Source organism: Mobula birostris, chromosome 22 (genome assembly GCF_030028105.1).
Source record: "Mobula birostris isolate sMobBir1 chromosome 22, sMobBir1.hap1, whole genome shotgun sequence".
Classification (NCBI taxonomy): Eukaryota; Metazoa; Chordata; class Chondrichthyes; order Myliobatiformes; family Myliobatidae; genus Mobula; species Mobula birostris.
The window spans coordinates 40725697-40751577 of NC_092391.1; the positions used below are offsets into that span (position 1 = coordinate 40725697).

Consider the following 25881-nt stretch of genomic DNA (forward strand, 5'->3'; position numbering starts at 1 on the left):
TCTGTGCTGCATCTCCATGACAATTATAAATATTTAAACATTCAGCCATTCCTGTTGTGGAAGTGACATGGATTGCTGACACTTCACCTGGTCTAATTTCAAAAGTACAGTTGCTGGAATATTTCAAGAAATTAATGCTCTACTTTGGACTCCATGAGGACTTCAGTGTCAGAACACTCTCAGGAGGTCATTGGTGAAAAGTCCTCCAGATCATTTGGAGTCCCACAAATCTTGTATGCTTGCACAAAAGCCCCAAGCTTCCACACACATTAAAGAAAAATCCAGGTCATTGAATCTCTTTGCACTACCTTTCAGATGATAAGTTTCCTGTACTAATGCAAAGTGCTTCTATTCCCTCTAGATCTAGATATTTTACTTTTTAAGTTCTGTCTTCTGATTGCTAACCTTCATGCTGTTGATGTATGCAGGTTAGCATCACCCAGAATGGGCTTCGCATTACTATGATCATATCTCTGAAAATAATTATCTACCTACTGTGAATCTGAAATAAAAGCAGAAAATAGTGTATCAGCACTGTTGGATGGTCACACCGATAACTTAGTTGAGATTCAGTTTCAGAATTGAAACATGACAGATCGAAAAATATTCTAATAAAATCAGGAAACTGAGCAAATACTGCAGGTAGCGCAAAATTAGTGAGTAGTGTCTTTCAGAAGAACTTCTATGATGCTTTAGCTTGTTAACAATCCTCTTGTGGTTCCATAACCCACCCATCTTCTTGTGGTGGGTTTGGACTGGAGGAAGTTGGAGATTGAGGATTGAGGAGTGAATAAATGTACTGCAGAGGCTCGTGCAGCTTTTCATTACCTATCCCATCACACCACCTAGCCTCATCCCCTGCCAAACTTCACCATTCCCTCAGTCCTCTCTTTCTAACCTTTAGTTATCTGTTCTGAGTGAGAATATGTTCTCAGTACATTATTACTTCTCTGCTAAACATTTCTTGTCATTTGTTGAACTAGGCAGCTCGAGCTTGACTCTGTCATGATCTTTTGGTTTCTAATTCCTTGGGAAAATCTCTGGAAGAAAGCATCAATTCAGGACATATACCAAATCACAGACCTGGAGATGAGGGATTTTAGCTACTCTAGCTACTTTAGTGGGGAAGTTGGTGTTATTTTTCCAGCTGCAGAAATGGTTGAGAGGATATTTGATGGAAAGAGAGCTATGGAGAGGTACAGCAGAGAAACAGATCCCTCAGTCCACCAATTCCGCACTGGTCATCAAGCACCCTCTTTTAACAGAACTTCTACTATAGCCTATTTTAATCTCTCCACATTTCCTTCAGACGCTGCCGCTGACCCACACAGCAGGGGCATTTTACAGTGGGCAATGAACTACCAACCTGCACACCTTTGCAATGTGTGAGGAAAGCAGAACAGCTGAGGAAAACCCATGTAATCTCAGGGAGACCATTCAAGCTCACACAGACAGCATACAAGGTCGCAGCTGAACCCGGATCACTGGAACTGTGGGCAACAGCTTTACTAACTACATCACTATGCACTAGTAGAACGGCTGTCTCATAGCTTCAATGTACAAGATCGTGACAGATTTGATAAAAGGATTTACTAAAATCGCTGTTCCCATCAGAAGGCAGTACAAGGACCAGTGGACACAGATTTAAAGTGATAGACAAAAATGCAGAGTGACGCAAGAACTACTTTAACTGATTATGATCTGAAACTGCCCGTTAGGGTAACAGAAGTGGAGCAACAAGGCCTTTCAAAAGGAAATAACAAGGGGAATTGAGAGAAAATAATAAGCAGGGTTATGGGAAAAGAGCAGAGAAGGAAGGACTGATCTTTTAAAACCAGCGCAGATTACAACTCAGTGGGCTTTAACCATTTAATGATCATTGCTCTCATGACACAGTGGAAACCTCACTACACTTTCCTACAATTCCCTTTTGTGATCTTTCATTCGATGAACCTCTCCTTACCTTAGCTATTTGTTTGTTATACTGCTCAGTTATGTTATTGAGATTTAGGTAAGGAAGAACTAAGATCCACTGTTCTTCACTGTCCTCTCACATCAGATTCCCTATTTTTCATTCCTTTGTCACTTCTACTTATCATCTCCCAGCTTCTACTGCTATTTCCTCTTCTGCCCATCAGTCCTAACCTCACCTGGATCCACTTGTCACCTGCAAGCTCCTACTCCACTTTTTTATACTGGATATCTTCTATCTTTCTTTCCAGTCCTGGTGAAGCATCTCGCATTAAAATAATGAGTGATGTTTCACAGCTTCATCATCTGCCTTTGTTGGTTTACTTTCTCACTCAACTGCCCCTAAATTAACAAATTCTTAATGAAACCACGTCATACCACATCACAACAAAGAAACACAAAGCTTCCATTAAAATCAAATAATCCCACAATGGAATCATCACTAAGTTGGCGTTTTCTCCCCCATTCAGTTTCCAATAAGCTAATTGCCTTAAGAACTTAGTCAAGTGATACCTCTGTATGCAACCAATATCTCATGCAATTGAGAGTCACAGTCCAAACACTGTGCTTATAGATTATTTTCCCCTTCCCAAAATGATCCCTCAGAAAATCAGAGTAAACAAACCACAAGAAAATGCTACTCAATAGAATAAGCTCACATCAGATGTGTGACAGACACACAGTTAGGAAGTGACTTTACCTGTCAAAGGCAGTTGATCCAAGGCGCTGTTTAATGACGTCACTATTCAGTAACAAGGCAGGACCTAAAAAGAAAATTTACATCAGGTTTGGTTAAGTATATAATGCACTGACATGTTCATTTTTAGTGATCTCCACGATTTTAGGTCACAGGGAAGATGACTGGTGCATTTTCCAAAACTCCCCAGGAGTAAGAAAAGGTCCCAATTAAATGGAAAACACAGATGTAATCGCTTTATTCAACGAAGGGAGACAAAAAGCAGCAAGCTTGACATCTGTCACAAAAAAAATGTTGGAAGCTATTGGAATTGGTTTATTGTTGTCACTTGTACCAAGACACAGTGTAAAGTTTTGCTTGCATATTGTTCATACAGATCAAATCATGACACAGTGTGTTGAAGTAGAACAAGGTAAAACAATAACAATGCTTTATAAAGTGCAACTGCTACAGAGAAAATGCAGTGTAGGTAAACAAGGTGCAAGATCATAATGAGGTAGATTGCGAGGTCAAAAGTCCAACTTATCATACTAGGAAACTATTTAATTATCTTATACAGTGGCATGCAAAAGTTTGGGCATCCCTGGTCAAAATTTCTGGTACTGTGAATAGCTAAGTGGGTAAAAGACAAACTGATTTCCAAAAGGCATAAAGTTAAAGATGACACATTTCTTTAATATTATAAGCAAGAAAACCTTTTTATTTCCATCTTTTACAGTTTCAAAATAACAAAAAAGGAAAAGGGCTTGAAGCAAAAGTTTGGGCACCCTGCATGGTCAGTACTTAGTAACACCCCCTTTGGCAAGTATCACAGCTTATAAACACTTTTTGTAGCCAGCTAAGAGTCTTTCAATTCTTGTTTGGGGGATTTTCACCCATTGTTCCTTGCAAAAGGCTTCTAGTTCTGTGAGATTCTTGGGCCGTCTTGCATGTACTGCTCTTTTGAGGTCTATCCACAGATTCTCGATGATGTTTAGGTCAGGGGACTGTGAGGGCCATGGCAAAACCTTCAACTTGTGCTTCTTGAGGTAGTCCATTGTGGATTTTGAGGTGTGTTTAGGTTGATTATCCTGTTATAGAAGCCATCCTCTTTTCATCTTCAGCTTTTTTACAGATGGCATGATGTTTGCTTCCAGAATTTGCCGGTATTTCATTGAATTCATTCTTCCCTCTACCAGTAAATGTTCCCCGTGCCACTGGCTGCAACACAAGCCCAAAGCATGATCAATCCACCCCTGTGCTTAACAGTTGAAGAGGAGTTCTTTTCATGAAATTCTGCACCCTTTTTTCTCCAAACATACCTTTGCTCATTGCAGCCAAAAAGTTCTATTTTAACTTCATTAGTCCACAGGACTTGTTTCCAAAATGCATCAGGCTTGTTTAGATGTTCCTTTGAACCTTTTGAATAGAACTTTTTGGCCGCAATGAGCAAAGATATGTTTGGAGAAAGAATTTCATGAAAAGAACCCTTCTCCAACTGTTAAGCCTATACCTGCTATGTATAGGTGCTTCTTCTTAACCAGGACCTCAATATCTCTCAAAAATCAAGGTTCCTTAAATCTGTTACCCTTTCCTTTTATTCCTACAGGAAAATAGAAACTCCATATTCTCAAAATGTCACTTTTGAAGGCCTCCCACCTACTAAGCATACCTTTGCCTGAAAACAACCTGGCTCAATCCACAATTGCCAAATCCTTTCTGATACCATCAAAATTGGCCTTTCTCCAATTTAGAATCTCAACCCGAGGACAGGACCTATCCTCCTCCATAATGATATTGAAATTAATGGCATTATGATCACTAGATGCAAAGTGTTCCCCTATGCAAACTTCTATCATCTGCCCTGTCGCATTCCCTACTAGGAGATCCAATATTGTACTGCCTCTGGTTGGGACCTCTATGCATTGATTAAGGAAACTTTCCTGAACACATTTAACAAACTCTTCCCCATCCAAGCAACACACACAAAATGCTGGAGGAACTCAGCAGGTTAGGCAGCATCTATGGAAAAGAATACATTTTTGGGACAAGACCCTTCAATAGGACTGGAAAAAAAGATGAGTCTGAGTAAGCACCCAGCTCTTTTACAGTATAGGAGTCCCAATCAATATGAGAAAGCTAAAAAAAAAAATCCTCTATTACAAGCTTACCTTTCTTGCAACAGTCTGTAATCTCTCTGTAAATTTGCTTCTCTAAATCCCACTGCCTACTGGGTAGTCTATAGTATAATCCCATTAATGTGGTCACCCTTTTCTCATTCCTCGATTCCACCCATTAACCTCAGTGGACAAGCTCTTTAGCCTGACCTGTCCGAGGACTGCTGTGACATTTTCCCTGACTAGTAATTTCACCCCTCCACCTTTAACCTCTCCCACTCTATCATATCTGAAACAACAGAACCCTGGAAAATTGAGCTGCCAGTCCTGCCCCTCCTGCAACCAAGTCTCACTAATTGCTACAATGTCATAATTCTATTTTCTGATCCATGCCGCACATTCAATCACCTTTCCTACAATACTCCTTGCATTGAAATCTACACAACTCAGAATATTAGTCCCTTCTTGCTTAGCCTTTCAATCTTTTTGTTCAGGGACCTCGAAATGAAATAAATAAAAGACACCTTTAGGACTGATGTCAGGTCATGGTCAATATGTGACAGCCAAAGCATAAACGTAAACCCTTAAAAACAGCTGGATACTGCTAGAGTGAGATTACTAGATCTGGATGGACAGATGATCTGAAAATAAGCACTCTATATTCCTCAATTAGCACATTAGATACATTACTGAAGAAAATCACAAGATGCACCCACATCATGCAGATACATCCTGCTAGCAAAATAGACTATCTCATGATATCATTTTGTTGGTTACATAAAAACTGAAACTACATCATTTTGTAATAAAAGATAATCTTATTATGAGAAAGCACATAATAAACTATGAATAATGCATGTCATTAAGTAATAGAAAGCACAATGTAATGGAGCAACACAGTCACTAACATCAGGGAAAGCATTTGAGTTGCACTCAGCTCATAAATGAAGTGAGGAACCACCCCATCAACCCCTCAATCAATATGCCATATAGTCAATATGACAGTAGATGGAGGAATATATCTCCTGAAGGGATCATCCTGCACAGTAGGGTGATTGGATTATAAACTGAAGAACACACAAAAAGGAGCAAGATGGCACAAGTAATCAACAGCTCACATAACTACCAGTTACTATAGTAGATATACTTCTGAACTGCGATGCTACAGTCTGCAGCCTGTAATTTTCCTTTTAAGGATGCTCTTTGAACTGACTAAACAATCTGGTGCTTCTGTGGTCTCCTGGGGGATTCAGTGAACGAGATGCTTAGGAGTGCAGGTACGGCTATTGCTGGGTTGGGGCCTAAAGGCAGAATATGAACACGTGTTTGGCTCCCTCTCTTCTCGCTATTACCGTCAGGCGGGAGGTCCCAGGCTGCCAGGTTTGGGAGCAGATGTTGCCCTGCAGCCATCGGACTCCTGGACAAGCTTCACTCGCCTCAGCGCTGCCCAGACTCCGCAGCTGCGGACTCACTTTCAAGGACTCTGTAGTTCATAATCCATGTGTGTTTGTTTTTTTTAAACTATTTGCACAATTTGAGCAAGACGTCAAGGCCGAGGGCGAAGGATGAACTGGTGTTCAGCTCACTGCTCCACGAGGTTTACTCGCTTCAGCACTAAACTGACTGCAGTTGTGGTCTGCAACTATCGGCACGAGTCTCAATGATGAACTGGCTCCATGGATCTGGCCTGCAGTCATCGGACTCCTTAACTGGCTTCACTCGCCTCAGCATTGAACTGGTTTCATGGCTGTGGACTGTTAATGTTCTGGGTATTATTTGCTTACTTTTTTTATTGTTTGCACAATCTGTTCTCTTTATTTTTGCACCTTGGGTCTTTAACAGTCTTTGCTGTGCATATTTTTAAAAATGGATTCTATTGTGCTTCTGTTTTGTCGCTGCCTGCAAGATGACAAATCTCAAGGTAGTATAGCGTATAAATAATTTGATAATAAATGTACTTTGAACTTTGAAAAGAGTCATCGTTTTGCACTATGGGGTCATCACTAAGATTTAGCAAGACAGCAAGAACTCATTCTAAAACTTACAAGAATGATGAAAGGAAGTCTTTGATCTGAGAAAAATGCTGCCTTGTTTTAGGATGTTACATCTACAGCTGGGAGAAGAATAGATATCGAATTGTTATTGATCTATATAGACGGAGAACAGAAGAACATTGTTGTATTGTATGAGCAAACATTGCCACTGGAATCAATACACCCATTCTTATTCCAGTGATCCAGTGAGAACTTGATCATTTCTGTAGTTCGAGGGAAATGATGTTGCAGGGTGGAATGACAAATACAAGAAAAAAGGGACATCTGAAACCACTAATTCACAATGGCATGGCAGCAGTAAGACTAATGGCTAAACCATATGAGCATATCAATTAGGAGCAGGAACAGAGCACTCAGCCATACTCCATTTGGTGAAACCTGATTGTAACTTCAGCTCTGCATTCCTGTCAACCACAGTGACCTCTCAACCTCTCTCTGGCATGCTTCCACAACCTTGCTCAAAGAGTGGAAGCAGAGTTCCAAACAGTTCCAATTTTTAATGAATGACACCTCATCTCTTAACAATCCTGCATTTTCAAACACTGCCTCCAGTTCTAGGTTCTCTCATAAGAAGAAACACATCCATGTACACCATGCCAAGGTCCCTCCAGCCGTTATTTATCTCAGTCAAATCCCCCTCACTCTTCTAAACCCCAATAAAAACACACACAGTCTGTCTAACAATTCCTCACGATGCAACCCATATATTCCAAATAGAAGTCTGAACTGCTTACACTGCATAAAATCTTTTCTTAAGTAAAGGCCACATTGTACAGGTGTGATCTCCGGTGTCCTACATAATAGATTGCCGTGCAGCACTGAAGCCACAGATGGAATGAAAACCAGAGCCAATAAGTGTTTCTGAACATAGGGTCAGTGAGGGTACAGGGTATCAGCTGAACTTGGATAACTTCAAAGGAGAAGAAAAGAAAGCAGGACAGAAATTGGAATGGTCAAATAATTTAGGGAAAGCTAAGTGTCTGCAGACTTTAGGTCAGTGCCAGAGGTTAAGGTCACTGTTGATGCTGATTGATGACAACAACCAAGGGACAAAATCCTGCTTTGTGAAGGATGAATCTATATCCAGAAGGGAAATCATGGCTCCACTATTCCCCCTCCAATTCAGATCTCCCTTTCACGTTCAGGTGTTTATACTCTCCATGAGTGAGTTACTCACTCAGCATCACAAGGGATCAGACACTGTGACACCTGGAAGCCAGGACCTCCCCCACCTGCAGTGCATTAGGAGACGGCCACCAGTCACATCAGGCTTCACTGTGTGGAGAAGCTGAAGATTCCCTGGGCACTTGAGTAGACTGCTGACTTCCACCTGGCATCACTGCAGGGGATGGAACTGACAATCAGGGAGTGACACTGAAGAGGAAAAGAGGCAGTGATGGGAGAACTGCCTCATTCTTGGAGCGAGCAAACAGCTCGAGAGTGAGGAGAGGTCAGGGCTGGGAGATGGGCGGGGAAGAGATAAGTAGAATCGAAGGGGCAAAGAAGTTGGGTAGAGGCTGAGGGAAAAGAAGTGGGTAAGCTCAGGAATGTGTACATCAAATCTGTGTAGTTTCCAGGCCTCTTGGACTGCCTTGCAAGACCTTACTATCAACAGCCGAAAAAACTCAGCAGGTCAAGCAGCATCTGTGGCAGGAAAGGAACTGTTGACGCCTCCCCCACCCCCACAGATGCTGGTCAAGCCACTGAGTTCCACCAGCAGTTTGCTTTTTGCTTATTATGTCTCTCCTCGTCCGGACGTACAACAGTCACACCACATTAAAGAATTCATGAGCAGGCGTGTTTCACAGCTCACAGCAAGTCATCTTTCATCCTGAGGGACTGCCTAAAAAGCTAATACAGAAACACAGCCCTTCTACTTTTGCATTAATTTCCTCTTACAATAAACCAGAACATTCTGTAGGTTTCTCTAAGCTCCTGCAATATCTGCATATTGCAAACCATACAACACTGCACCCATATCTCACGGCCTCTGTAACTTGCACCATTTAGACAATATGCTTTCATTTTATTTCTTTCTGCTAAAATTGACAATTCACAAACCCGCATAGTATACTAGTATACTCCCCACTCTCTCAATCAATATATTCCACTACAGCTCATTCGCAAGTTAATTTCCTGCCTATACTTGTGCCATCAGCAAATTTAGCAACTGTATCTTCAGCACAAATCCCTGTGACACATCTTGCATTTCATTACATCTTGTCAGCTAGTAAAAGATCCACTTATTCCCAGTGCTTCTTGCTGGAAAGCTCACCTACCTTCCCTGCCCATATACTACCTCTTATACCACCAGCCTTTACCAGAGCAGGTTGGCCCTCTGTCAATAAGTCAGGGACCTCCTGTTGCTGCTCATCTTGAAAAGGAAGTCAGACAGCACATTTCCATAACGACTGGATGGACTGTCAAACTTGAAGTTGGTCTTTATTATGGTTCCTAATGTCTTTGCACAAAGAGTATTTAAGTATATTTCATCGATAGAAATAAAAAGATCAGATATCATAACTGCTGAAATGCAGCATGGTTTTCTTTCCAAATTGGATAATTGCTCAGCCACTTAGAGAAAACAACCATCTAAAAAAGCACAGCTGCAGAAATGTAAAATTAATGATCACTCACTTCTCCCCTTCTTCCATTACCTGAAGGTGAAATGCTCACTAACTCACTTTTGCTTGATGGAACATGAACAGATTGCAAAAAAAAATGGCTTAACCAAAACTTCCATGAAAGCAAGAGGCATTAAGTTGGCATCGATTTATTGGAAGTCAGCTCTGACATGCCCACCTCAGATAAAAACTCAGTACACAGCCAACAAATTGCTTTACATTCTACTAATCAATTGGAGAGACTGTGACTTTGTTTCCTATCAGTGAAGGCTCCTTTTCACTCTTTATACTGGCATCAAAATCACTAACACATCAATATGCGGTCTAAACACCCAGATAAGGGAAATGCATTTAAGTAATAAAGCTAAGGGTTAACAACCTGATGGGTAAAAAAAAATGATTATGGAAACAGCAATGAAGAATCTTTCTTTATCTGTGTGTGACTGTATGGACAGACCGAGATGGAGGACCTTCATTGCTGCTCTAAAAGCCAGCAGCATAACAGGCAGTAAGTAATAAGCTGCTGGAGGAATTCAGCAAGATAAGCAGCATCTGAAAAAGGAAAAGGATAATTCTAATTTTCAGGTCAAGAACCTGTGTCGCTGCTGCTCAGAAGAGGAATGCTCCACTGCAATAAGTCTGTGACCTGAATAACTTCTTAAAACTATAAAAAATAAACTAAAAGCCAAAATGCTGCTGTCCCCTTTACCTATTCAATTGCAGGGACAGAAAATTAAGCGTCTGAACCCTTTTCTCATCTAACATTCAGCATATTTTGACTGAGCATGAATTTGGAACGATAATAAAGTCTTTGTTCAGGTTTGGCCAGTCCAGTCCAGTCATTATGGAAACGAGCTGTCTGACCTCCATTTCGAGATGAGCAGCAACAGGAGGGCCCTGCACCCTCGACAGAGAGCCAGCCTGCTTTGGTAAAAGGTTAATGAGGAAAATCAAAGCTGGTAGCATTCAAAGTAGCATATGGGTGGGGAAGGAAGATGAGCTTGTTAACAATAAACAGTGGGCATAAATGGATCGCCTCCTCCTTCATCATACATCCACATTACCTATATTCTGCCACTGCTTTACAATTTTCCAGTGGGTCAGCGTGCGGCCAAGTGCCAGATGCCGGGGTTAGTGAGTGTCTGCTACTGAAACCTTGACCACCGACAACAAGCACCTTAAGGTGTTGTTAAATGCCAGCACTGTTTCTGCAAGATGCACAAATGCACGAATGAACCCTTGTCAGCACCCTCTCTTGGGGGTGGGCGGGGGGGGGAGGTTCTGGGTACTGAGACCCCTGCTGCACACAGTCAGCTGCATTAAGAAGCTGCAATGTTGGCATGTCAACACCAAACTACTGACACAAATGCTCTCCTCTGTGTTGTATCACAGGTACAAGTTGGGCAGAGGTAAAAGTTTAAGGATGTGCTCAGAGCTTCCCTGAGGAAATTCATCATTCCCTTTAACTCCTGAAAATCTCTGGTCCATGATTGCTCAAAGTGGAGCAGCAGCATTCAGCTTGGCATCGAGTACACAGAAGAATGGTTGATGTAGCAGTAGTAAGCACACTACCTCACAAACTACCCCGCTGTCTAGTCAGCCATCAATGCCCATCTGTCAGAGAGTCTGCTGATTCCACACTGGTCTCATTAACCACAAAACCAGTAGAAGCAGGTCAGCCTTGATCAGAGGAGTGTGGAAAGGGATGAGAACAATGAAAGGCAGTGGGACAGCAACTGGGGAAGTGTAGCATGTGCCAAGGCAAAGGGATAGAAAGTAATAGTATGGATAAAAGGGAAGCAGCGGAAAGTAGCAAAGAGCCCATGCCTAGTGCAGACTGTCTGTGTGAGTAAGTGAGTGTGAATGTGTGTGTGTGTGTGAGAGAGAGAGAGAGAGACAGAAACAGAGACAGAGACAGAGAGAGAGAGAGAGAGAGAGAGAGAGAGAGAGAGAGAGAGAGAGAGAGAGAGATAGAGATAGAGAGATAGATGGAGATAAGAGGGCAGAGCTAATGAGTGTCAGTAGCAGGCAATAAGACCGTAAGACATAGGAGCAGAATTAGGCCATCGAGTCTGCTCTGCCATTCCATCATGGCTGATCCCGGATCCCACTCAACCCCATACACCTGCCTTCTTGCCATATCCTTTGATGCCCCAACCAATAAGGAAACTATCAACTTCCACCATAAACATACCCATGGACTTAGCCTCCATCACAGATTCACAATTCTCTGGCTAAATAAAATACTCTTTACCTCTATTCTAAAAGGTCACCCCTCAATTCTGGGTCTGTACCCTCCAGTTCTGGATACACCCACTATATGAAATGTCCTCTCCACATCCACCCTATCTAATCCTTTCAATGTTTAGTAGATTTCAATGAGTTATCACCCCAACATTCTTCTAAATTCCAGCGAGTACAGGCTCAAAACTGCCAAATGCTCTTCATATGTTAATCCCTTCATTCCCTGAATCATCCTCGTGAACCTCCTCTGGACTCTCTCCACTGACAATACATCCTTTGAGATATGGGGCCCAAAACTAGTGCAGCTTGACTATTGTCTTATAAAGCCTCCACATGATCTCCTTGCTTTTATATTCTATTCCCCTTGAAATAAATGCCAACATTGCATTTGCCTTCTTTACCACAGGCTTGAACTGTAAATTAACCTTCTGGAAGTCATGCACGAGGACCCCCAAGACCCTCTGCATCTCTGATGTTTGAAACTTCTCCCTATTTAAATAATAGCCTACACTATTTATCCTTTTACCAAAATGCATTATCATACATTTCCCAACACTGTGTTCCATCTGTCACTTTTTTGCCTACTCTACCAATTTGTTTAAGTCCTGCTACGATCGCATTGCTTCCTCAGCACTACCTACCACTCCACCTATCTTCGTATCATCCACAAACTTTGCCACAAGGCCATCAAATTCATTATCCAAATCATTGACAAACTGTGAGAAGTAGCAGTCCCAATACTGATCCCTGAGGAACACCACTAGTCACTGGCAGCCAACCAGAAAAGGCCCCCTTTATTCCCACTCGCTGCCTCCTGCCTGTCAGCCATTCCTCTATCCAGTATCTTTCCTGTAATGCCACAGGATTTTATCTTGTTAAGCAGTCTCATGGGTGACACCTTATCAAATACCTTCTGAAAATCCAAGTAAATTACATCCACTGCCTCTCCTTTGTCCACCCTGCTTGTTACTTCCTCGAAGAACTCTAACAGATTTGTCATGTAAGATTTCCCTTTACAGAAACCATGCTGACTTTGACTTATTTTATCATTTGTCTCCAAGTGTCCCAAAACCTCATCCTTAATAATAGACTCCGGCACTTTTCCAACCACGAAGTTTAGACTAACTGGCCTATAATTACTTATCTTTTCGCTTCCTCCCTCCTTAAAGAGTGGAGTGACATTTGCAATTTTCCAGTCCTCCTGGACTTTGCCAGAAACAAGTGATTCTTGAAAGATCATGACTAATGCATTTGTTATCTCTTCAGCAACCTCTCTTAGAACTCTAGGATGTAGTCCACTGGTCCAGGTGACTTATCCACCCTTAAGACCTTTGAGTTTGCCTAACCCTTTTGCCTTTGTAATAGCAATGGCACTCTCTCCTGCTCCCTGACACTCTCAGAACTCTGGCACACTGCTAGTATCTTCTACAGTGAACACTGATGCAAAGACACATTAAGTTCATCTCCCATTTCTTTGTCCCCCATTACTACCTTACCAGCATCATTTTCCAGTGGTCCAATATCAACTCTCACCTCCCTTTTATTCTTTCTATAACTGAAAAAAACATTTAGTATCCTGCTTTATATTATTGGCTAGTTTGCCCTCATATTTCATCCCTTCCCTTCTTATACCTTTTTTAGTTGCCTTTTGTTGAATTTTACAAGCTTCCCAATCGTCCAACTAACCACTCACTTTTGCTACCTTATATCCCCTTTCTTGGCTTTCATACAGTCCTTAACTTCACTTGACTGTCACAGTTGCCTAGCCCTGACATTCGAGAACAGCTTGTTCTGTGGGACACACCTATCCTGCGCCTTGTGAACTATTCCCAGAAACTTCAGCCACCTCTGCTCTGCCGTCATCCCCGCCAGTATCCTCCTCCAATCCACCTGGGCAAGTTCCTCTTTCATGCCTCTGTAATTCCCTTTATTCCACTGTAATACTGATACATGTGACTTATGTTTCTCCCTCTCAAATTGCAGTATGAATTCAATCATATTATGATCACTGTCTCCTAAGGGTTCCTTTACATTAAGCTCCCTAATAAAATCTGGGTTATTACATAACACCCAATCTAAGATAACCTTTCCTCCGACTAGGTTCAAGCTGCTCTAAAAAGCCACCTCATAGGCATTCAACCTATTCCTCTCTTATGATCTGACACCAGCTAGATTTTCCAAATCCCCTGGCACATTGAAGTCCACCATTACACATGTATCATTGCCTTTATTACATGCCTTTCCCAGCTCCTTTTGCAATCTCAACCCCACATCTTGGCTACTATTTGGAGGCCTATATATGATTCCCATAATGTTTTTTTTACCCTTGCAGTTTCTTAACTCCACCCACAAAGATTCAACATTCTCTGACCCTATGTCACTTCTTTCTGAAGATGTAATTCTATCTCTTACCAACAGAGCCACACCACCACCTATGCCTTCCTGCTTGTCCTTTTGATACAAAGTATATCCTTTGACGTTAAGTCCCCATGTTAAGTTTGATGGCCTTCTTTCAGCCACGACTCAGTGATGCCCACAATGTCATACCCACCAATCTCTAACTGCGCCATGAGTTTGTCCATCTTCTTCAGAATGCTATGCACATTTAAATACAGCATCTTCAGTCCTGCATTCTTCGCCCCTTTTGAATTTTGCCTTTGTGATACAATTTAACTCTTTTCTCTGTCTGTATTTGTTAGCTTATCCTTTCTTACATTCATGTTACACCCATCATCTACTTGTAAACCTGCTGGCTCATCCTTAACTCTATCATACTGATTCCCATTCCCCTGCCATATTAGTTTAAACCACTCCCAACAGCTCTAATAAACCTGCCTGCAAGAATATTAGTCCCTCTCGGATTCAAGTGCAACCCGTCCCTTTTATACAGGTCACACCTGCCCCAGAAGAGGAAGCTCTTTCCTTCTGCTCCAAAGAAACAATTCCTTTCTTTCTTTAGAAAAGAAGAGAGGCCAGGTGTCAGCCAAAAGAAGATAATCTGATGTCCAAGTTAAAATTAGTTGAGCTCTAACATTCTTAGTGATTAAAAGAGGCCATGTCTTGCCAGTTGTAGGATTTCCCAAACTTGGTACTTTGCATTGCAGTTCTTTTCATGCATCTCATTGGCATCATCCTGGGAACAGCAGATTCCACAATCAGCCACCCTGCTCCCCAATTCAACGTGACTCCCTCCATTGCTTTGTTGATGCCTTTAATTAAATGCAGTGCCATATTAAATGGGAAGTAAAATGACAAAAACTGAGATATTGTTCACTAAATTTCAATGATGGCAGGAAAGGCTGACAAAGTGATTAATAAAACAAATGGATCCAGTCCTCTTTAAAAAGTATAGAACACAAAAATGGTTATGCTAGAAATAAGTAATAAAACTAATCCAAAACTAGATAAAGTATTGTACCAACTTTGGACAAAACACTTTGGTAAGGAGCAGGTGCCTTTCAAAAGTGTGTAGGAGCAATGTAATGAAATGTTTCCACTGGTGAAGTTTCCTCTTCCACCTCTACTTCCCACCCTATCTGCACATCTCCTTACTCCTCTTCCCTTCTCTCTCTATCACTCAAATACAGACAACAATGCCTGAGAGTAAATTGGACTTTAAGTCTCCCCAGATTAAGAAAAAGTTACCTTTCTACCAGTTCTCTAGCACCATCTGTAAACACTATTCCAACAAAATAGCTTCCTGTATGCTCTTTGGGATACAGACACACACCTGAGCCCCTCTTACCCACTTCGTGGAGTCGCAGGCTTGCTTGCCTTGAAATCTGACTGAGCTACCCAAACCAGAGCTGCAACACAGCAAGGCCACCACAAAATCCCTCATGGCAAATAGTTACTACCTGCATCTGGTGGCCATCACCTCTCCTAAATCTCAGAGACACCCCCGGTTCCCCAGACATACTGCAAACCCAACTAAACAGAGCAGCTGTGATGAATGGAGAGCTCTGAAAACCTGGAACCCTCCATACACCCATAATCTACCTAACGCAGCACAGCTTAACCCAATGTTAGCTGCTGCTGTTGTAAACAAAATAAAAATCAAGACTCATTTCACCTGAATCCTCTCTGAACCAGTACATGAAACTTACACCAGGCTGAATTGTATGGAATAGCATGAATCACACAATTACATTTCTGGTATTCACATGTTAAAAAAAGACAAAATTAAATCACAAAATTATGGCAAAATTACATCACAAGATGGCAGAGTGATGGACACAGCAACCACTCCGTCTCAAACCAACAGTGAAATTTCTTGTCTTGTTAGTCTTTCCTACAACTGAAAAAACACTGCTGAACATTCAAAACACCAAAGTCTGCAAGTCAACTTTGGTAGCGAGCAGAATAATTAATGTGCCACGCAGTTATGGACTAACCAGGCTCCCACTCCGCACCGCTGAACTCTACAGGTACTCAGGGTCAAAAGCAGTGCACTCAGAAGAGTATGCACGCCGGTATTAAAGTCAGTCTTATAGTAGATCCCTACAGACCAGCACTCCTGTCAATGCTTTTCGCTAATGTCCAATCGCTGGAGAATAAACGCTGTTACTGCACCTGTGCCTGAACCAGCAGGAGATGAGGGACTGTTGCACACTCGTCCTGATAGAAATGTGGCTTCAAGACACCATTCCAGACTCGGCCATCCAGATAGAAGGCAATCTCCTTTCGGGCAGACATAAATGCTTTGACCTCCAGAAGACCTGTGGAGGAGGTCTGTGTGTCTACATCAAGACAAACTGTTGTGGGAATGTCTTGGTAGTAATGGCCCACTGCTCAACGCAGATAAAGTTTTCAGTGGTAAGGTGGAAACCCTAACAACAGGAATTCTGCAGATGCTGGAAATTCAAGCAACACACATCAAAGTTGCTGGTGAACGCAGCAGGCCAGGCAGCATCTCTAGGAAGAGGTGCAGTCGACGTTTCAGGCCGAGACCTTTCGTCAGGAAACCCTTCTGCTTACTGAGGGAGTGCATTTCCATTGTGATTATTGCTGCTTACCCCCACCCCCAACCCCACCGTGCTTGTGCTGGGGAAATGCTGCAGGAGCTCTACAGTGCAATCTACAGCCTCGAAGCCACTCGCTCCGATGGTGACTTCAACCATGCCAACTTAAAAATAATCCTGCCACAATTCTACCAGCATGTCAACTTCATAACTAGAGGAGAGAATATATTAGACCTAGTTTATACCAATGTTCATGGAGCCTACAAGGCTACCCACCCAGCTCACTTCAGACATTCAGACCACATATCCATTTGCTAATCCCCGCAAACAGACCTCTGATTAAACGAGTCAAACCAGTTTCAGAGAGAGATCAGGACGTGGCAGAAGGTGCCACCTCAGCACTACAGGACTGCCTCAAAAGCACGGAGTGTAACACATTCAGGAAGGTGGCTACCTACGATCATCATGTCATTGGTGAATATGTGGGTCACCGAGTGGCAACAGGGGAAGTGCACTGCAGGTGTTACTGTAATTAAACCTTACACTGCCAGGGCAACCAGAAGCCACAGCTGACTGCAAAGGTTCGTGCACTGCTAAAGGATCTTATGATCAATGGACAGGACCACTCTAAAGTCAGCAAGGGCTGTGCTCTCCCACGTCATCAGGAAGGCAAAGCACGAGTATGCACAGAAATTCCACAGACACCTTTGTGACACCAGGGACGTGCACGTGTGGCAAGGCATACAAACCATAACTGATTACAAGTCCACCCTGCGCATTAACCACAGGGACTCCGCCCTTCCTGATGGGTTGAATGCCTTCTATGCATGATTTGACCAACTGAAAGATGTGACATCAAGGAAAGCCCCCTCTTTTCCTGAGGAGCAGGTACCCTGTCTGGCTGCAACCGGGGTGAGAAGGACCCTAGTCAGGATAAACCCATGCAGGGCCAGACAACATACCTGGTCAAGTGTTGAAGACTGTGGCCCAGCTAACAGAGGTCTTAACAGACATCTTTATATCTCTCTGAAACAGTCCACGGTTCCTGCAGGCCTCAAGGCAGCCACCATCATTCTGGTGCCCAAGAGAGCAATGGCCTAAATGATTACTGCCCAATGGCACTGATGTGCTCTGAGTGGCTGGTAGTGGATCATATAAAATCCCACCTTCCAGCTACAGTGGACCCTTTCAGACCAATCAGTCCAAGTTGGTGCCCCCTGGAGTTGTGTGCTCACTCCGCTGCTGTTCACACTGCTGACTCACGACTGTACGGCTAGGTTCGGCTCAAACTGCATCAGATTCGTTGATACTACAGTGGTTGGCCTGAGGAGCAACAATGATGAGTCAGTATACAGAGAGGAGGTTGAGGGGCTTATCAAATGGTGTGAGAACAACAACCTGTGTCTCAATGTGGATACAAGAAAAAAGATGACTGTGGACCTCAGGAAGGCACAGGTCTACCACTCTCTATTGCACATCAATAGCTCTGCTGTGGAGAGAGTGAAGTGCACAGCGTTCCTTGCTGTGCATACAATAGATGATCTAACCTGGACCACAATACCTCCTCAGCACTCATGAAGGCACAGCAGCATCTGCACTTTGCGAGCAGATTGAGACGTGCAAGGCTCTCCACCGCCGTTCTAACAACTTTCTCCAAGAGCACCACTGGGAGTGTCCTGTCTAACCACACCATTATGTGCCACAGAAGCTGCAAGCCATTGGGACCGCAAGATCCTCAAAGAGGACAGTAAAAACTACCCGGAGGATCATCAGGGCTTCCCTCCCCCCATTTGTGATATTTACTGGGAGCATTGCAGATGAAGGGCCCAAAGCATTGTTGAGGATCCCCACCACCCATCCCATAATCTCTTTGACCCACGACCACCAGGAAGGAGGTACAGAAGCATCAGGACAAGAACTGCCAGGACTGTGTAACAGCTTCTTCCCTCAGGCTGTAATACCCTGCCACTACAGAGGTATCACCACTAGGACAGTGAGCTGTTTACTGTGCTGCACTTTACTACAGGCAGTTTGAATTGTTTTACTAACTTATTTACAGTATGTTTTGGTTTATGTGCTGTATGCGATACTCGTTGTGAGTACACCATGTTTCAGAGGAACACTGTTTCATTTGGCTGTACACATGTAGTCAGATGACAATAAGCTTGAACTTGAGAGAAATGCAGCAGGCTACAAATATATTTATAGGTCTTGTTTCTTCTGGGTGAGTGGTTTACAACTAGAAGGCATATGTGTAATGTGACCGGCATGAAGACCAGATGAATCAGAAGGTATGCCTTACAGACATTTGGGGTAAAGACCCCAGTGTAGCCTTTAAACAAAGGAAAAGGGATTACAAGGAACTTTGTTTTGAAAGGACATTCAGCTCAATTTTAAGGATAAAGCAGTTCAGAATTTTGATTACAGCGTAAAATGATCAACGCACATTGCTAAAAGTTAAAAGGGTGAGAACTTTGTACAGTTAGTGGGTAGTGATTGCAACAATAATAATTTGGACCATGCCCTTGAATTTACAGGGAAACTGTATGCTTTGCACACTGACTGGGAATATGCGTCAGATGGATGATGTCCCACAATACTACACATAATTGGATGATGTCCTATTTAACTGTGTATGTGGGGTGAATGAACAAGGTAACATTAAAAGTCAAGGAGCTTTGTGCCCATTTAAATTCAGAGAATGCAAGGAAGAAAAATATCACAGAAGGTATAAATTGTTACGGTATGTTAATTATTCATGTCACTTAACCAATTAAAAATTCTGAACATTTTTCTGCCTTTGAATGATAGCAATAGTTTCAATCATTTTTAAAGATAACGTACATCGGTTACCAATGGTGATATGTTTAATTGAGACGCTGGCTTTCAGAAGAAGTTATCACAAAAGGTTAGCTGGACTATTTTATGTGAGCATGCTGCCTAGAATTTAAAAAAATAAAAATAACTTGATTTTAAATATTCTTAGTCACACGAAACCAGGAGACTAAAACCAGATCGAACTACTATTTCTCAATTCCACAGCCGCACACACTTACTGACACTATTCATACATAACAAAGACAGTTAACATGACACTGCCGCATTGCCCCAACACTACTGTTCTTTCAAAGGAACAGTACGTTGCTTTCCCAAACGCACATTAATAGAGCTCACAGGTAAATGCAACACAGAAACTAGACCTTCGGCTCACTATGTCCTCGCTGCGCATCACGTACCCACCCCTGCAAATCCCATCAACCAGTACTTGGTTCATGGCCTTCTATGCCTGAGCAAAAATCAACCATTTCTCTAACCTAAACCTATGTCTTCTACCTTTAGACAACTTTATTATGGGGGAAAAAATCCTATCATCTGCCATGTATATGGTGCTAATAATTTTATTTAGCTGTGTGTAGTGCTGGTATTGAGTCATTTTGATCAAGACGCAGCAGGTTCAATCCCTGTCCTGAGCAAAATTCAGCTAAGCAAAACACATGTAATATTAGCTCATCTTGCCATTCTTTCTCTGGGAGTGGAGGACATGCCTAGCCTGACCTGCTAAACATGCTTTCATTCACTGCATTTCACATTCACACATTTTTTTTGTCCTTGTTCTCACTCTCCAACTGTTCCCATCATTTATTGGCAGGATAATCTGGTCTACAACTCATCCCCATGGGCAACCCCCACCTCCCCCATTTAACCCTTTCAGAGATGTGCCCCTCCCTGCAGTTTAAAAATCTTCCTCAAAGACAAAAATGAGACAATCTGCAGACATTGGAAATCCAAGCGACACACACAAAATGCTGGAGGAACTCAGCAGGCCAGGCAGCGCCTAGGGAAAAGAGTAAACAGTCGACATTTCGGGCTGAGAGCCTTCATCAGCACTGGAAAAAAAGATTGAAGTTAGAGCAAGAAGCTGTGAGGAGGGGAGGTAGTAGTACAAGGTAGTAGATAATAGATGAAATGGGGAGGGGGGATGGAATAAGGGCTGGAAATTTGATTGGTGAAAGAGATAAAGGGCTGGAGAAAGGGGAACCTGATAGGAGAGGGTAGAAGAAAGGGAAGGGGGAAGTGATGGGCAGGTAAGGAGATGAGGTGAGAGAAGAAAACGGGAATGGAAATGGTGAAGGGAGAGCAATTACTAATTATTCCTTTCCCAGTTTCACCTATCAGCTTGTACTTCTTCCTCCCTTCCTCCCATCTTCTTACTCCAACTTCTCATCTCTTTTTCCAGTCCTGATGAAGGGTCTCAGTCCAAAACGTCAACTGTTTACTCTTTTCCATAGTCACTGCCTGGTCTGCTGAGTTCCTCCAGCATTTTGTGAATGTTTCTTTTGTCTCCATCCCAGTTCTGACTAATAGTCTTTATTCTGATACGTTCAACACTGATTCTCTTCCCAGATGCAGCCCATCTTGTTGAGGATTTCTAACACTTCATCTTTATTTCAGCTCGGGAGACATCAGGCATCTTTCAACTGATGAAGCTGCCCTACATTGAGGGAAAAGGGTGCCCATTCGCAGATGTAGACAGAACTGATCCTCAAATGGTCTTCAGCTGAGGACAGCAAAAGACTAAGCAGGAGGTGCTCTTTTATACTTAACCTCTTTTTGGTTTAATTTCCACTACGTCCACATCTGTACGTCTAATCTCAGTGCTCACAGAAATTTACCACACCTCCTATCCACCCTCCTGAATAACTCATGCAACTGCTGTGCACATTCCACCTCTGAAGCAAATTCAGCCCTAGGATACAACCATTTCCCCATGCCCTCCCTCGCCCTCAGAGTTCCCTCTCTCACCCGGAAATGAATAGCCATCCACCTCGACCTTAAGATGATGCAATGATACAGTATGTTTGGGAATAACAGGAATGATTCATACTGCAAGCTAAAAACAAGATTAATACTTGAACTGAAGTCAAATATTCCCACCCGGTTGCTGTGATTAAAGGTGATCACTACAATAGCAGGAGATGGGCATTTATTTTAAGAATATGAAGTGCCAGACAAAATTCTAGCAGCACATTATTTCCCAGGAATGCAGATTGAGCTTTGCATTTGTTCTAGAGAGAATGCCACTGTACTTGAACTGCAATGAAGTGGCCCGACAACATCATAATTGATATTTTGATATAACAGTAGTATATCCTGCTTCACATGGAAAATCACAAACAAGCAATAGAAATACAAGAATAATTCCAATGAAGGCTTCACTTCAGCACAAAAGTGACATCAATAATCTAATATGCTTTTATGGCTTTCAGCTGCGGTGTTATTTGTGTAGGACACAGAATTTATGGACAACCTAACGATTAGTTTTTGATTTACGCCACAATCACAAAATAAACAGCAACTCCAGATACTAAAGATCAGCTTTATTTGTCACGTGTAATGATGACTTCAAACTGGAATTCATACATGTGTAGTCTAATTAACATGAAAGAACCTTGCAATTACACTGAAATCTATCAAGTCATCACTGTTTCCCCCATGCAACAAACCTTTGGGAGTGGCCACCAGCTGACTAAGCATTAAGGCCAAAATAATGGTCTACCTATAGCTATCTATGATACAGGAGTACCCAATGGTCTACCCAAATTCAAAGGTCACTTCCTCCTGCCCGGACTTCTGGGGATGGAGGGCAAACAACCAGCAATAGTAATTATGACTGAAGACCTCCCAAGAATGTGCCCTGGTTATATGAACATAAGAACATAAGAAATAGGAGCAAGAGTAGGACATCTGGCCCGTGGAGTCTGCTCTGTCATTCAATAAGATCATGGCTGATCTGGCCTTGAACTCATTTCCACCAAGCTGCTTTTTCTCCAATAACCCTTAATTCCCTTACTATGCAAAAATCGATCCAACATTGTCTTAAATATATTTACTGAAGTAGTCTCCACTGCTTCATTGTGCAGAGAATTCCAGAGTCACCACTTTCTGGGAAAAGCAGTTCCTCCACATCACTGACCTAAATCTGCTCCCCTGAATCTTGAGGCTATGTCCCCTAGTTCTAGTCTCCCCTACTAGTGGAAACAACTTTCTTGCCTCTATCTTATCTATCCCTTTCATAATTTTATATGTTTCGAAGAGATCTCATCTCATTCTTCTGAATTCCAGCGTGTACAGTCCAAGGCCACTCAATCTCTCCTCAGTCTAACCTCCCCATCTCTGGAATCAACCTGATGAACCTCCTCTGCACTGCCTCCAAAGCCAATATATCCTTCTTCAAGCAAGGAGACCAGAACTGCACACAATACTCCAGGTGCAGCCTCACCAGTACCCTGTATAGTTGCAGCATAGCCACCCTGCTCTTAAATTCAATCCTTCTAGCAACGAAGGCCAACATTCCATTTGCCTTTTTGATAGCCTGCTGCACCTGCAAACCAACAATTTGTGATTCATGCACAAGCACTCCCAAGTCCCTCTGCACAGCAGCATGCTGCAATTTTTTTACTATTTAAATAATAATCTGATCTTTCATTTTTCCTTCCAGAGTGGATGATCTCACATTTACCAACATTGTACTTCATCTGCCAGACCCTTACCCACTCACTTAACCTATCTATATCTCTCTGCAGACTCTCAGTATCTTCTGCACAATTTGCTTTTCCGCTTAATTTACTATCATCAGCAAACTTATATACAGTACACTTGGCCCCCACTTCCAGATCGTTAATGTATATCGTGAACAGTTGCAGGCCCAGCACCAACCCCTGCAACACACAGCTCACCAATGATTGCTAACCAGAGAAACATCCATGTATCCCAACTCTCTGCATTCTATTAGTTAACCAATTCTCTATCCATGCTAATATATCACCCCCAACTCTATGCATCCTTATCTTATGGATAAGTCTTTCATGTGGCACCTTATCAAACGTCTTCTGGAAATCCAAGAAAATAACGTCTATCTGTTTCTTTCTATCCACTGCACTCGTTATATCTTCAAAGGACTCCAATAAGTTTGTCAAACAGGACCTGCCTTTGCTGAATCCATGCTGTGTCTGCCTGATGGATCCATTTCTTTCCAGATGCCTCGCTATTTCTCCTTTAATGATATCTTCAAGCATTATCCCAACTACAGATGTTAAGCTAACTGTCCTACAGTACCTGCCTTTTGCCTACATCCTTTTTTGAACAGTAGTGTGACATTCACCTCTTCTAATCTGCCGGAACCTGCCCAGAGTCCAAAGAACTTTGGTAAATTATCACCAAAGCCTCTACTATAACCATTGCCATTTCTTTCAACACTCTGGGATGCATTCCATCAGGACCAGGGGACTTACCTATCTTCAGGTCCACAAGTTTGCTCAGACTACCTCTTTAGTGATAGCTATTGTATTGAGGTCCTCATCTCCCATCACATCCATAACATCTCTCTTTGGCATATTAGATGTGTCCTCCACCATGAAGACCAACACAAGATAGTCATTCAAAGCCTCAGCCAGTTCCTCATTATGCAATATCAATTCCCCTTTCTTATCCCTCAAGGGACCTACATATTTTGTGCTAGTTTATTTTCATAATCCAGCTTCCTTTTCTTTATTGCTCGCCTAGTGGTACTTTGCTGCTTTTAAGTTTTCAGAACCTTCCGGTTTCCCACTACTCTTGTATGCACGAGCTTTTAGTTTGATGCCTTCTTTTAATTCCTTAGTTATCCAAGGCTGGCTCTCCTCACCCTTATTTTCCTTGCTTTTAACTGGAATATACTTTTGTTCAGCACCATGAAAAATCTCTTTGAAAGTCTTCCGCTGTTCCTCAACTGTCTCACCATATAGCCAGTTGTTCACAGTCTACACTCTCCAAATTCTCCCTCATCTCATTGTAGTCTCCCTTGTTTAGGCATAGTATGTTGGTTTCTGATTGAACTATTGCACCCTCTATTTGTATGAGAAATTCAATCATACTGTGATCACTCTTTCCAAAAGGATCCCCAACTACAACATCACTAATTTTACCTGTCTCATTGCACAGGACCAGATCTAAGATAGCAGGTTCCCTTGTAGGTTCAGTGACATGCTTCACCCAATCTATGTGCAAGTTAAAGTCCCCTATGATAACTGCTGTTTCATTCTTACATGCCTCAAATATTTATCTGTTTATTGCCTGTACTACTGTAATGTTATTATTCGGTAGCCGATAGACAACTCCCACTAGAGATTTTTTCCCTTTACTATTCCTAATATCTACCCAGATGGATTCAACATTCTGCTCCTTAGATCTTGTATCATCTCTCACTATCGCCCTGATCTCATCTTTAATTAAGAGCGCTATCCCACCTTTGAGGGGAGGCATTCCTCTTCAAAACTAACCTCTGGACTGCAGAAAGTTAAAGCTAATCCAGTTCATCACTTTGGTCGGATTATTTTACATAGCACAAATATTTTTTTTGTATGAGGGTATCAGCACCCTCAGCACAAACACAATCAACTCTTGCTTGTGGGAAAACACAAACATTCACTAGTATTATTCAGTTAAAAGGAACTAAATAATGCTAACAAGCTCTCATTGTTGCAAATTAGTTAACACAGTTTTTGACTCTATACATTTGTTTCGACAGAGGATGGGAGGTGGGTGAGCTGGTAGGGCAAATGGCTCACAGTTTAGAGTCAGATTTCTACATAGTTTGTATTAATACGTGAATCTTGAGTTGCCATCCTAATAATAAAGAGTTTTGAGAGGAGTTGTGATGCAGCCACACAATATCATGACATACAGCTCTATAGAGAGAAATTTTACATTAAATCTGCCTTCCTCAGCCCAGCTGTTACAGTGTTTGGAAAAAGACCAAGGGAGGAGAAGAGGAGAAAAAAGTTTGGAAGCAGTGAGTAAAACTCAATCCTCAAAAGCATGGATGTCTTGCTTTCAAAAGGAATCATGAATAGTGGTGTTACTAATCGTGCCACAGCATCAGTGAACAACAGCATGACAAAATTACCAGCAGAAAGATCTTGCTGCCTTGTAGCTATCACTTACAGCTGAATTAGATGGAAGGAACACAGTGGTTTAAGTAGCCTGTCCAGACTGAATACACTCAGTGGCAACTTTATTAGGTACAGAAGAGGAATCCGGTGTGGTCTTCTGCTGCTGTAGCCCACCCACTTCAAGAATTGATGATCTGTGCATTCAGAGATGCTATTCTGCACACCACTGTTGCAACACATGGTTACTTGAGCTATCACCACCTTTGTTTTTAGCTTGAATCAGTCTGTCCATTCTCTTCTGACC

General features: G+C 42.3%; 1 protein-coding gene across 3 annotated transcripts in view; it reads right to left on the reverse strand.

Annotated features, from left to right (window-relative positions):
• The window catches only part of pnpla7b (patatin-like phospholipase domain containing 7b), a 329157-nt gene that overhangs the window by 131805 nt on the left and 171471 nt on the right, over nt 1-25881 (reverse strand). For all 3 annotated transcript variants that reach the window (XM_072240527.1, XM_072240528.1, XM_072240529.1), the window contains exon 23: nt 2672-2735. In XM_072240527.1, coding sequence (XP_072096628.1) covers nt 2672-2735 — 64 coding nt within the window. The remainder of the gene's footprint in view (nt 1-2671; nt 2736-25881) is intronic.